General features: G+C 41.1%; 1 protein-coding gene across 2 annotated transcripts; it reads right to left on the bottom strand.

The window, feature by feature from the left end:
- Window positions 1-876: 876 nt before the first annotated feature.
- On the bottom strand, window positions 877-11104 carry LOC135899484 (uncharacterized). Of its 2 annotated transcripts, none has more exons than XM_070521090.1 (10): window positions 10988-11104; window positions 8555-8743; window positions 8028-8195; window positions 7605-7688; window positions 6673-6819; window positions 6408-6488; window positions 4590-4795; window positions 3208-3367; window positions 2341-2463; window positions 877-1180 (listed from the first exon to the last, which is right to left on the bottom strand). In XM_070521090.1, exons 1-10 carry the CDS (start codon window positions 11010-11012, stop codon window positions 1167-1169), a joined length of 1197 nt encoding a protein of 398 aa, XP_070377191.1. In that variant the 5' UTR covers window positions 11013-11104; the 3' UTR covers window positions 877-1166. The 2 variants fall into 2 exon arrangements, with proteins under 2 accessions (XP_070377191.1, XP_070377190.1); XM_070521089.1 differs by lacking the exon at window positions 10988-11104 and adding an exon at window positions 9008-10363.
- Between the last annotated feature and the right edge of the window lie 2896 nt (window positions 11105-14000).

Here is a 14000-nt window from a genome sequence, read left to right as displayed (position 1 = left end):
TCCCATAAATTGGTGACCAGGACGACCGAACCTAGCCTTCCCACAACTTCTTTGTACATACACCTCTGCTCACAGTGCTTCTGTCGCAAGTCAGAAAAGATTGCCTTAGCCTGCAAGTCATTATTGCATTCATGTAATTAACCATGAGGACTTGTTAATTTGCATTCCAGCAGAAGGGTTAAACATTTAGACAAGTCGGAAATCAAAATGGAGCGACTCCCATGCATTATGGGAACCAATGTTATGGTAACATTTTGCTGGTAACCCAACATTCTTATGATTAACGTGAAGTGCTGCTAGGCGGACCAACATGTTTGTGTAAAATGAACTATCCCAGACAACGCAAAGACATCCTGAGGTTGTCCGCAGGATGTGGAATCGCGGATATTTGAACATCCTCAGGCCATCCTAAAATGTCCTCAACTGATCCTACTTGGATCCATTTGTCCGTCCAAAGAACATACTGTGAACATTCTTTGGACATAATGCCAGGATCATCTCTGGACCATTCCAGTACCTTTCCAGGATGTGCCTATGCACATTTAAATAAGCCGTGAATGTGATTACATACTGGTGCTGTACAATGGAATTACATGTGTAAATGTCACTGCCGACCCAAATCCATTTCTTTCCCCAAATCGCATACTGTGAACATTCTTTTGACATTCTGCCAGGACCATCTCCGGACCACTAAGGCATGTTTCCAAGACGTGCTCACGTCCACTTCTAAAGAATCCATGAATGTGATTATATGGTGGTGTTGTACCATGGAATCATTCGTGTAAATATCACTGCTGATCTACTCTTCAAATATCTCGTGTACACATCACAACGCAATGCGTAACATACTTCTTTTTGCAAAAAGAAAGGCTCGCAAAAGCTTAAATATAAAATTTATTATAAAAAACATGAATACATAAGGCATCACTCTTAATGCGCGAAAAAATTGTCTTCCTGCTACAGCAATGCAAAAATGAGTAATAAACTGTAACTGACTAAAAATGACTAGAAAATGAGGAATTAAAATACAATCTTTAAATATTAAAGAACGGAAAAGTAAAAATGAGTATTATAATGACGAAATTATCATTAAAACAGCAAAATGTGGAAAAAAAGTCATCCGTGCTGTGGTTGAAACATGCTGCACTTCAGTGAGGCCTGCGTTGTCACTCCAGCAGCTCTAGAAAAGACACACAATGAATCACAGATTCAGCGTCTCTGACTTACTTTTACAAGAGAAACAAGGGAAGCAAGTGAAAAGACATGCTAGTAACTTAACTTGGCAATTCAAGGTGTACTCTTCAATTAAAAGGGAGATTTCAGAAATTAACTCTCAATGAGGAGGAAGTAAAGGCATATACCTTCGTGAGAGAAGGTAAGGCGTGGAGATACAAAACACAAGAGAACCAGACAACACAAGTGCCGTTTGAGTTTTCTGGTTCTCTTCTTGTGTGTTCATGTGTATGCCTTACCTTCTGTCACAACGAACCCCTACCAAACTAACTAGTTCAACTTTCTGTAGTTCTAAGCATATACCATACTTATTCGATTATAAGGTGAGGGTGCAGTTGGGGCACCCAAGAAAAAAAAACTAGTATGAACAATAATATAAGGTGACATACAGTAGCCGACGAATTATTGAGACCCATCGGCATTCGCTAGAAATACCAAAAAGCCCAGCGCCTCACCTTACTCCTGAGGTGTCGGCGGTGAAAGTTAGCAGAATAAACTGAATGACCAGTTGGGATTATATGCGGATGTTGCCTTATCGTGTAGTATCCTAGCAGTGTGGTGCGTGCTGCCACAGAAGCCACATTTGAAGGAGAAATTCACGTAAACCCACACTTCATCTTCATTATTAAATTTTATTTTCAAATACTAAGTATGGAATGTACGCACAGAATACCATACTGGCTCACCTGCCAAAGCTTATTAGTTGCTACACCTCTCGCTGATGTCTAAAATTAGGATCACCAGAGATGTGGCACCGCTACCGCCATATTGAATAAGTCACTTAATCTATCAGCGTCGCATATAAGGTAAGGGGTAACTTCTAGACTGAGTATTTCAGAAAAAATGCCCTGCCTTCTCCTCGAATAAATACGGCAAGTGGGCACTTCATGCAAACAGAAGAGTACCAGCATAAAAAAACCTGTAGCCTGGATGCTTATCCCACTAAATAATGTTAAACTGCCCAACATAATCATGTTTCAGATTGTATTTTTAAGCACTTATCAGATCAGCTGCAGGAAAACCTTTGAATTATATTTAATAGTTAAATGTTATTAGGTGGAAATCTAAATTTAATAATTACGAGAGCCTATCAGAAGAAATACTCACCTGTGACTTTTTCAGACTGTTTGTTATTCTTTCTAAGCTTCTCCCCAGCGTGTCTGAGCCACGTTTTTACAACGTCCTCAACTTCACTTCTTTTTACAGTTTCAAATGTGCACTTAACACTTTCTGCAACAATAAGGAGATGCTCTGTAGTTATCTTGACAGTCAGTCATGGCATAAAAGAGAGCAGGGTCGTAACAGAAAGGGTAACAAAAGATGAGTGGCTTGCAGTTTAGTTTACACAATTTGATGCTGTATATTAGCTGTCAATAAAAAATATTCCAGAATATACATTTAATTCAGTTATGTTACTTATCTGGCCATGATGGGAGGCAAAGGTTTATGAGCAGGCCAGTGATGAAATATTTTATATAGCAAGAGCAAATAGTGTCGGCTTAATAGTGGAGAAAGATTCAAACTTCACAACTTGCATGTTTCAGACATGTGGCTAGAAACCACACATGGCCTTTGAAGGTGTTGTGTGCACCCAGTGTAGCCCTCCCGATTATATTATCAGCCAACAGGTAGCACTTGTTCAATTTATATTACGCATGATGCACCTATGTGGTTCTTCACAGAAAGTGGCTCAATCGTACACATGCTCTCTTTAATGTGAGCTTATTTGGTATTCAGGCAATGTGCACACGCAGTTCTTGTCGAGACAAAATTAAAAAATGATTATGTCAATAGCAGAAGTACTCCTTAAAGGTGTAAGGCGTTGAAGGGCCTTAGAAAACTATCCTGGAGCACCACAGCAACCTGCTGATAGCTACATTATGTGTGTAGTTTAACGCTAGAAGTCCATTTCCCTGCAGGGTGAAGGGGAAGAAACTTGCCAAAAGCAGAAACAGGATACTGAAGTGTACTTACTATATATCAAGTCGCAGGTTGTCAACGACAAGAACTTCTTCTTTCCTTTTTGTCCGAGCCAACTATATTGAACAGCCACTTCCTGGGTCATCAGGGCTTCAAGAATGCGACGCGTAGACAAACTAACATTTCTTCCTCCTAAGGCAGCGAGTTCCCGTACCTGGAATTTACAAGGTTTTATACCATTACAGGAATACCAACATTTCAAAGAACACTAAGCAATTTTTTATAGCAGGTGAATTTTCAAGCCACCCACTGAGTGAAAGCAAGTTTCAGGCTGCAGTGCAAGGTTCAATAAAACATGATTGCAGATTTTAAAGCATAAAGAATCCTAAACAAGATTTACATCTTATACCAAACATGCTACAAGTTTCTAGCATGGCACTATGTTTTCATCGGTGTTTTATACCTCAGAGGTCAGCGCTTAGTACCTCACAAAAAAGTTCAATGCAATTCCAAATGACAGGCAAAGTAGTAGTCTTGTTTTATTTCATTTATGCACTTAAGCACTACAATGGCACTGCAAAAACCTTTAACATCATTGCTATACCCTTTTCAGTCTGACTGTCCACACCCATGGACAACTTTCATCCTTCTCATAAATAAACCGGAAGTGACAGGCTAATATATTTGGTGTAATGGAAAACCGAGTGCAGGTGGCAGCATATGTCAAGCGTGTAATCCTTTTGTAGCAACCAGCTTTTCAGACGATTGAAACTTTGTACATTATGTACTGCTCTACCATCAATGACAAAAATTATGAATGTGCAGTACATTTTAAATGCCACTAGATATGTAGTCATGCAAATACATAGTGGCATGTAGAAGCTTTCTAGTGGTAATGCCACTAGAAAACTGTAGAAACGGGCTCATTGTCCACGCACATGAGTTGCTGATATGAGTAATTGCTCACATCATCTGTTCAAGGAAACAACCATTTTCAGGTTTGCAAAAGACCAGTTGACATAAATACTGACTTTGAAAGGTACTGTGTTATGTTGGATCTGAGGAATATACAAGTACACTGTTCACAAAATTAGTCCCTTAAGATATGGCTATTATACATTACATTTTGTTTTTTTAGGTGCAAAAAGCCAGGTACATTTCACGCTTGTATATTTTCAATATTTATTCCTCGTGATGTTATGTAATATGTAACCCCCTATGTAATGCCTGTAAAAGGGCCTTTGGGTACATGAAGAAAAAAAAACGTTTTTCTACCTGGAATTAAGAACTGCAGCGCACATAAAACCTTCTACATATACAAGCAAGGATACTTGCTTATTTCATATAGAAACCTGGAAAAGTTTACCGTGAGATATGTCAGTCAACCTCACGCTTATCAAATTCGTGTATAACAATACTCCACTAAAAACACTTACCAACTTTGACTTCATTGCATCACTTTCTGAGAGGCCTTGATCAAACAGTTCGAACTCCGTGATGTCACAAAATGGTTTTTCTAACAAATCTGCTTCAGACTGCAGTTGTTGGTCACAAAGCTTTGCTTTTATTACGTCTAGTTGGCTTCCCAGGTGCTCGACTCTCAAGATTACCGTTTGTAGAAGCCTGATCACCTGCTTAATGCCTGAAATTCACGAAGAAAATGTGTGAGGACACTCTGGCTGTTAATATTCAGTTAATCATGCAGTCAGTTAATATTCATGCAGTTGTCAGGTTTCGTTTGGTTTGTTTAGTGTGATGCAGTCCTTCATTGATAAACAAATAACTAGCTCTTAGCCAACTGTCAAAATCAGTTGACTGGTGTGGAACTTCAGCACAGTATAGTCACCCATCCTTCATTCTTGCCAAGCCCACAAGAGTGGTTGTTTTGCTATTAAAAGAGCATCAATAAAAAAATAGAATTTAATAAGCTTCTTTAGTGCCCCTTTGCTATGTTGAGTTCATTGGTTAGGCTCTGGGAACCCAAAAACATTGCTTTGCCAAGCATTCTGTCCACTTTTAGTCAAAACCCGCACAGTGGTGGCACTACATCTATAAGCTATGCGAAAAACAGTGTCAAAAGGTAGCACAGGCAAGTTTTTTTCATAGGAAAATCCGATTAAATTTGCCAAACCATTTTCCTTACTGAAATGCAGCAAATATTTCAATCAGGAATTGCCGTGCTACCAATTATAATGGCAGCATATGTAAAAAGAGGTGGTACTGTATTGTTAAAGTCGCAGTGCCAACCATGTTTCGTGTTAACATCATGAAAAATGAGGAAAGGCTCTGATGTTGCATCGGTGTCACACGGCCACTTTTTATTATGACTTGAGCCCGATCCTGATAGAAATTCTCAACCACAATTGACTCCCTCCTGCAATATTGCAGGAAGGAGCCAATCACAAGAGCCAATCACAACCAAGAAATTCGGTAATGATGGAAAGTGTGCTGTGCAACACTACCATTACTGCACACAATGCAGTCCAAAACATTTCTGGTTATTGAACAGCTCCTCCGCCCAAAGTAAACCAAAAGGGAGCAAACTTCCTGCTTGGGCATCTGGTCAACATTGCGACTTTATCGCATCAAACAAAATATGTTGACGTTCATACACTAGTCAATAAGCAGCAGTCAACAAGTTAACGGAGTACACAAATGGTGCTCTAGGCCATAGTAACATTAATCCGAGCCCCAAAGAGCAACTAGCTCCCTTAAGAGGAAGCTTAGCTCGAAGGCTCCTATCTAAATACCTGGGAAAGGAGAAATCGATTTTCTCGGAAACCACTGCACCATATTTGATGAGGTTTGTTACATCGAAAAGAAAAAGGATCTAGTGACTGTTGCAAATTTTTGTTTGTCGTCAATTTGTTAAATAAAAATTGGCAAAAAACGCAAATTCTCAGAAATGAAACTATGATGTTTTTTGTAACTCAGAAATAAAAAATGATATCACAGTTCTGTTTATTAAACCTAATAGTCCGTCTAAAGTGGACAAAATTTCTAAGCAACAAATTCATATATTTACACATGGAAAGCAATGATGAACATCTAGAAAAATAATCTATTGATGTACCTCAAGTTTCCTTAAAGGTTGTGCAGGGCCTTCCTAGAGCATCTAAACCATGGTTTGCATCACTGTCTTGCTTACAATTTGCTCCGTTCACTCTGAATGCATGACTCTAGACAACTTGGAAGATTACTCAATCCTCTAACACATGAAACCTCTGGCTTAATATGAATTCTTAAATGCTTACCATCATCTGAAATAGGTGCAACAGACTGACTTGAATGCCACTTCTCATTGTTGCACTGTGTATTTCCCATTTGGCTTGCTCCTTCGCACGAAAAAAAAAAGAAAAATACATAATCATGTTCACCAGCAGGCCTTTAAGGTGTGTTACTGCTGAGTAGTGCTTGTGAAAGGAAGCCAGGTGTGTTACAAGACAACGTTTTACACATTTTGGCTACAACTTCAAGAGGTTCTGTAAGAAAGAAAACAGACAATGCTAGATTACATACTTTTCATCAAAGAGTGAGCTGTGGACGATCTTTTAATGCCTGATGATTCTTGCATTGCATCTTGTTCACCTCCAGACTCAGCCTCACCCTCAGATTCTGAAGTCTCGCTAGCACACATTTGTGCACATTGCACTGCGCCTTGATCACCTAAAAAAAGGAGAGGAAACAAACCGACTCATGTGAATGACTGACAAGCATCAAATAATGTAGCAAGCAAATCATAAGGAAAATCAGTAAAGATAACTTATTCGACCATCATCAAGAAAGTACACAAAGTACAAGAGCTTGTGTCTAAGACTAAAAAAAATGTAACTGGGGTTTTGCATGCCACATCTGTGACGTGGTTTTGGAGCACACCGTAGCGAGGGATTCCACGTTAATGTTGACAACATGGTGCTCTTATGATGCACCAGAAAGCCACCGAAGCCAGGGTGAAACCTGTGACCTCGTGCTGAGCAGCACAATGCTACAGCCACTGAGCTACCATGACGGGTTGTCTCTAACACTGACTGATAGGTTTTAGTGTTCTAAAGAAACTGGAAGTGCCAAAGCAAAGGGCTCTTGTAAACCAAAAAAAAGTCAGTGTCCAGAAATAAGACACTGGTTGACAATCCTCAGTCAATCTTGTCTCAATTTTACTTTGTACATCAAAATGCACGCCCGTTAAAATGCCATTAGAAACTGCTTTATGTTCCACTTTTGCAACAGCTTCAGGTACAAGCCATAGTGGAAACATGCCCTGTCAATTATTTATATGCTCCATCCTATGCTGACTGTTTTTCTATAACATGCTATGCTACCAGTAGATTTGTAAAAATTATTGTGCCATTGCCAGACATCATCTTGGAGCAGTTCCTTCTCAATATTCAATTTTTTGCAATGACAGCATTCTTAACATGCATTCCTTATATTATCAAAAGGCACAGACTTACTGCAAACATTGGGATCATTAGCCCTAGATGTTGATGCAAGTGATGACTGCTTGTGAATGCGTCTCCCATCCCTCTTCTGTGCTTCTAAAATTGAAAAAACGACATTGAAAGGATTCGAGAAACAAGCTACAATTCCTTAGTGTACCAACCACATGCAATGTGATTTCAAAGCTCAGATGTCGCCAGTTTCTAGTGAAAGCAGAGAGCTTCATTTTACAGAGCTGTATAAAAATTTACAATGTAGAGGTGAATTTGTAAAATGGCAGGTCACTGCCCACCTGCCAGGGAAACCCACATATGTTTTCTTTGAAGGTGCAGGCCTACTTAGCATATTAATGGGAAAAATTATGTGGCATAGAAAAATTAATACGAGGAATATAGTGAACAAAGCTTGCTAGTGTGAAAAACAAATAGTAAACATACTTTTCATCATAGAGGGCGGTGGAAGTGGTAGTCGCTGCACACTTTCCGGACTTGAGCTAAGGGCTCTTCGTTGCTTTTTTCTTTTGCCCCGTCCCAGGTCCACTTCACTCCCCAAGTCTGACCCATCTTCAGCTTGCTTGAGCTTTTGTCGCGCTGCATCATATGTTCCTACGGAAAGAGAAAAATAATAATGAGCATAAATTCAAGCATTGCCCCAATTCTTCAACTGAATGTAATTTTAGATAAGTTTTCTAATAATGTTACGAGATCTAGAGTTACCATGCAACCTTAAACAAATTGTTGCGCCAGTGCGTATATGAGCTTTCATTTCTGAATGAAAAAGTGATTGTCACCTAGTAAGCATGTAAAATCTACAGTTGTGCCACCAAAGAAGATCTTTCTAAAGCTACTTTTTAGTTAAGAGATGTGTGCACACACTGCAATTTCAAGTACATTGCCAAAATGAACATGATTACTATGTTATGAGACATGCTACAAAAGAATTAGAAGAGAAATATAAAACTTACTGAATGTGCCTATGGGCACACATGGCACGACTTGCCAGTTGGAGGATGGAGAGGCTCCACATTTTGCTAAATACGAAACATTCTTGGAATCCTGTGGCCACAAGCAGACATCGCCATGCAGCCACTTGGTATGTACAAGAGCCACAGAGTTGCCTTCCTCTGGAAACTTGACGACTGCATATTGATCACCTTAAAGAAAAACAATATACGTATTGTACAATTCTACATACAGGAGTTTCTTCATCATTTACATCTTCAGATGCACAAGAGGAAATACAACCAGCTTCTTTTTGAATGGAACTCGCATGCATTTTTCCGAGACCCATGTCAGAGGCCAACACCGCAGCAAGGAAGGCTTGGACACAATCAATATTCCCAGTGCTGATGACGGACAGGGTGTCAAATATACGTCATCTTTCTTCAGGAACTTCCTTCCAATTATGTATGGCATACCTTGTGCATTATGGGCAAAGTTCTCCACCACAACTACACTTCCATCAAGGAGCTTGCAGCAGTTATTCCTCCTACTAGTGTCTAAGACAATTCCTTCCGGAAACGTCACTTTTTTGAACTGTGGCCCTTGGCAAAGAGGCACAAGAGGCCCATCTTGATGTTGTACAGTGAGCAGAGGGGAACTGCTTACAGTCATTTTTTTTCTGCACTGAAGCTTCTTTGTTTCAGCAATTCTGTTTGACAGTTGCTCCAGTGGGTGCTGCGGCTTTCTCAGAAGCTTCTTGATGGTGCCCATGTGGCTCTCAAATGGAAATGCACTCCATGAGTCCAGTGGCCCCAAATGTCTTACATCATCTGCAAGGTGGCATAGCCCATGTACATTATGGGATACACGGTGCTGCCCATATATTTCTGCAAAGCCTCTCACAAATAACTTCAAAAGCTCCTCAGCATAGTCAAGCTCGGCAGCTACTGCGCTTTGTGATGCAAGTATGGTTATTGCTACATGAAGACACAGAAAGTTTTCATACATCCCTTGTGGCACTACAGAAAACAACACCAGTGGCCCACTATAGAACAAAAAAAACCTGAATTCTGTTGCTTTCCAGCGATCTATGTCATGTAGACCTCTTGGACGTCGATTGAAGTCAGATGGTACAAAAAGAGAAAGCTCTGTTTGCTTGGCTGAAATGCGATTTTGTGCAGAAGCCCCTTGTCTAATCTGCTTGGGACCTCGAAACCACAACAGAAGCAGTTTTCGCATGACTCCTAGACACACAAGATGCATATAATCCAGTGGCACGTCTTTGACCAAGTCAAGTGGCAACTCCTCAAGAACTGTATTGCCAACATGGTGTTGCTCTTGAAATTGGCCTCGAAATGTGGTGTTAGTGCGCAGATTCCCACTTTTTGCCGGAAAGCACACTCTCCCTTCACTGTAGAGGCCTTTCACAGTGCATTTTGTACAGCTGTAGTACCCAGTGTGGTTTCTTACACTCAGGATAAATGCTCGTGCAGGTGCATCGCAGATGATGGCATTTATTCTGATAGGTATAACCTGTGCACTAAAACAGATGCCAGAGCTAATGATTTCCTTAACTTCATCAACAAACTGACGGAGAAACTCATTTGCATCATCTGGTTTTTTTTCGCCAAAGAAGACACCCACAACAAAAGGGTCATGAGATTCGATTTTCTTTACATGACAAAGTATTGTCCAAAATTGTTTTCTCGAGCTCTTTGCCAGAGGGAGCCCATCAACGTGAAAATTGAGAGCAAGCTCCAATGGTACATCCTTTGCTATATCTAGCAGTTCACGAAGAGGTTGCATGATACCAAAGTGGCAGTACCGCCCTCCAGCTATGTTGACTATGTTTAATGACTTCCTGGGCGTTTCTAGCAGCGTTCTTGCTGATCGTGGAAGACAAGAAAAACATTCATGACCACGCAAGATTCTCAAAAGGGCAGTAACTGAGCTGTGGGAACAGCCGTACTGAATGGCCCATGCTTGTAATTGGTCGCTTAACGGCGCCACATCGTCTACCTCAGGTTGCTCTTTTTGATGCACATTCGTTTGCTTCATTTGCTCCTGTAGGCACTCAGAGTCCGAACTACTGCTGCAGAACACGGCGTCCTGCTCGATGCTGGGCCGCTCACGTTGGTCGGATTCCGATGCAACATCGCTGAACAATGGGCTCCCACTAGCAGCGTCAAGTTGATTGCGCCAAGTGCTCTCTCCAGAGCCAGATGGGTGCACATTATTCTGCTCGCTATTAGTTCCAGTTTGCGATGGATTTAGGATCATAAAGAATTCATCTACTCTTCGGTTCCTCAAGCGGCGAAACCATCGTTCACTCGCCGACATGGTGCACAAGGGTACAGTACTTGGCGCTAAGCGTGAACAAGTAGTCGTCTCTAGAATACCGCAACAAACTACTCCACTTAAGGTTTTTATTTCACTAACAAATAAAATGCACTCACCTCCTTTTTCCGATTCCGAGGGCATGCCTCCGAGGAACAAAATACCACAACGGAGGTCGCTGCAAACTCTGCTGCGGTAAATCCAGAAAACGCGCGAAACGCTGACGGCTGACTCGCCTTCTGCTTGAACGTGACTTGACTTTGTTGCATGCACAACGTTGCCAGCATTAGCCAATCTCAAAGGCCTTGTTTTTATGCGCGACAAGTGCCGGAACCCTCCGAGATTCCCTTTTGTTGAGAGCCTGCACTAGTCTGCGCCATGTGTACCGGTTCTTCGTGCAAGCAAGCCCCTGAAGCACAGCCTAGAAAAATATGAGAAAAAAGATGTTTGGGAGCGAAAAAACGTAAAAGAAACTCCCCTGAGAAATTATTGCACAGTAAGTAATCATTGTATGGTATATATAACTTAAAAAAAAACAGCAGTTGGCAACGAACACACGTACGGCTCGCGCGGGGTTGTGTTACTCCGCCTGCCAATGTCACCTTTTCAAAATGGCGTCGTGCTTAATACCTCCAGAGCGTCTGCTGTTCTTGAAGAGGCTTTTCATCGGAGGAAGCGATAAGGTGTGCAACAGAAATGAACAAAGTATATGAAGTCTGAGCATTTCAATCCTCAAAAGTCTGCGGTACAGTTCATTTTACTGCTGACCCCGTTTTACTCATGAGATTTCACTGCCGACTTAAACTTGACAATAAATAGTTGCTGCGAAGCATGCGTTTTATTTCAGCTCAATAAAAAATTTGGTTTTCACCATTCCACTATAGCATACGAGTGAAAACGTCCAAAATTACGCGCTTATAATTTAGTTTTTTTTTATTACCATCTCATTTAGGTAACAGGGAAAGTTTGAAGTACGAACTATTTGCAGCCTCGTGGGGGAACAGTGGCTAGCGGTTATGAAGGCGTGGGATCAGTCTTTTTCTGGGGCGTCCAATCAAGCTTAATTGCTACCTACATTTTAGTATAAGTTTCAGCATTCTTGCCTTGGAAATTTGCATAGGTTTAAGCCTGCTGCAGCTAAACTGTGGGTTTTCGAGGTATTGCACTACCACCGAAATCGGCCACTCACCTCCGCTGCCTTGGTCGGCCTGGTATTGCGCTAACACCGGGTTCAGCCCACGTATGGCGCGTTACGTTACCCCATGTATTCCTACGGAGCGCGTAGATATGTGTTAAAGACGAACGGATAGGCAGATTTCAGGGGAAGCTTAGCCGAAGAATGCCTACAGCATCAAAAGAGAGGTGCAGTTCGCCATTTTCCACACAGCGACCAAGCAGCAAGGGCGGATGGATGTTCCACCTGCACCTGCCTAGCGCACGTCTAGAGGCTACAGACACCATCTATATCAAATATACGCTTATATATATATATATATATATATATATATATATATATATATATATATATATATATATATTATTAATTAAAGATTTATTCAATTGCCTTATTCTTAATTCCAAGACAGATTTATGCCGGCATGCACATTTCATGGCATAGACACGATGGTTAGCATACATATCGTTCGTTGCCGCAGGCACGTGAACTTCTGTCACTATCACTAATTGACAATGAATATGCTATATATATATATATTTCATTTATAATTTTCTGGTTAATAATGTAGGCTCTTTTCAGGACTTCCAGAGGACGTCCTATCACGCACATTTTCGGGATAAAAATGTAGGCTCCTTTCAGGACTTCCAGAGGACGTCCTATCTCGCACATTTTCGGGATAAAAATGTAGGCTCTTTTCGGGACTTCCTGAGGATGTTCTATAAGGTACATTTTCTGGAACAAGATACCAGGTCGTGCTAGGGATGTCCTCAGTTCGTCCGCTACGGGATGAGGACATTTTGACCATTTGAGGACATCCTGAGGATGTTTTGTGTTGTCTGGGTATGTGTGTAACAAAAGCAAAAAGACGTCAGTGACTATGATTGTGTGACACTGACGGCATGATTTCTACTCTGGCCATTTGAAGTCAGCTTACAACATGCAGACTCTTGCGTTCTACATGTGTATTGGACGAGCATATGAAAGAGAAGCATGGATTGTCAAGTTATCAGTGATTATGTGTTATACAATCGTACGTACCTATGGCTATGTCATGTGATGTATGTTAAAACAATGATGGCTTCATAGGTTTCTCAGCCCAAAGCAGTTTTTTAAAAACCCATAAGGGATTTCTTCAAAAACAAAAGCTTCATAGCTGAAAAAAAATTTTCTCCCGGTCCTGGGATGGAACCCAGGACATTGTGCTAAAGTCAGGTTGATGACAATTTTTCTTTTCGTGAACCCTCCTTGATTTTGCGGGCTTCCACAGAACTGATTTGCCATTAATCAGGCTTAGGAGCAGGCAAATGGTCGACGGCCCTAACTTTGACCGCCTAAATGCCTTGGGGTAGCATACAACAGTTTATTGGCTACTAGCCTGCTTCTAAGGTCACATGCAATTAAAATGAATTATATTAACTAACACATGCAGGATCGTTTTAATAACATATGCCTCCATGAACTCATGCACTTCCCAAGATCATAACACGTAAAAAGCACAGTTCACATTAGTAGGCCTTGCAAAGCGTGCCAAGATGCACACCATGAAATTTATTTGAATTGTTTGAGTGCTTTCTATTATGGCCATTTAATGGGACCCTAAAGGCAAATACTAAGTAGATGTGGCCTATTAAAGTAGCATTCCATAAACCTCAGTGCTTGTTTCATGCCAAGAAGAGATAGTTTGCGAGAAGATTGCATCTGAAGGGTTCGCATACCTAGAGAGCAATTCAATTCGCCTGCTCCTGAGGACAGAGTGGCGACGTTGTGCCATCACCGCCCTTCACTTCCATTGGTGAGTAAAACAGTACCCTACACACGGTGCTACAGTTTTCTGTGCAAAATGCGTAAGCCCGGCCATGTAGCAACCGAGCCAAGGCAGAATGTTGGACTTGCGGCTGCAACTGCTCTTGATCATGTAGCATGGACTGTTCGGGAATCCCGCAACATCACATAAA

Source organism: Dermacentor albipictus, chromosome 6 (genome assembly GCF_038994185.2).
Source record: "Dermacentor albipictus isolate Rhodes 1998 colony chromosome 6, USDA_Dalb.pri_finalv2, whole genome shotgun sequence".
NCBI lineage: Eukaryota > Metazoa > Arthropoda > Arachnida > Ixodida > Ixodidae > Dermacentor > Dermacentor albipictus.
This window is presented reverse-complemented; position numbering and strand designations above follow the sequence as displayed.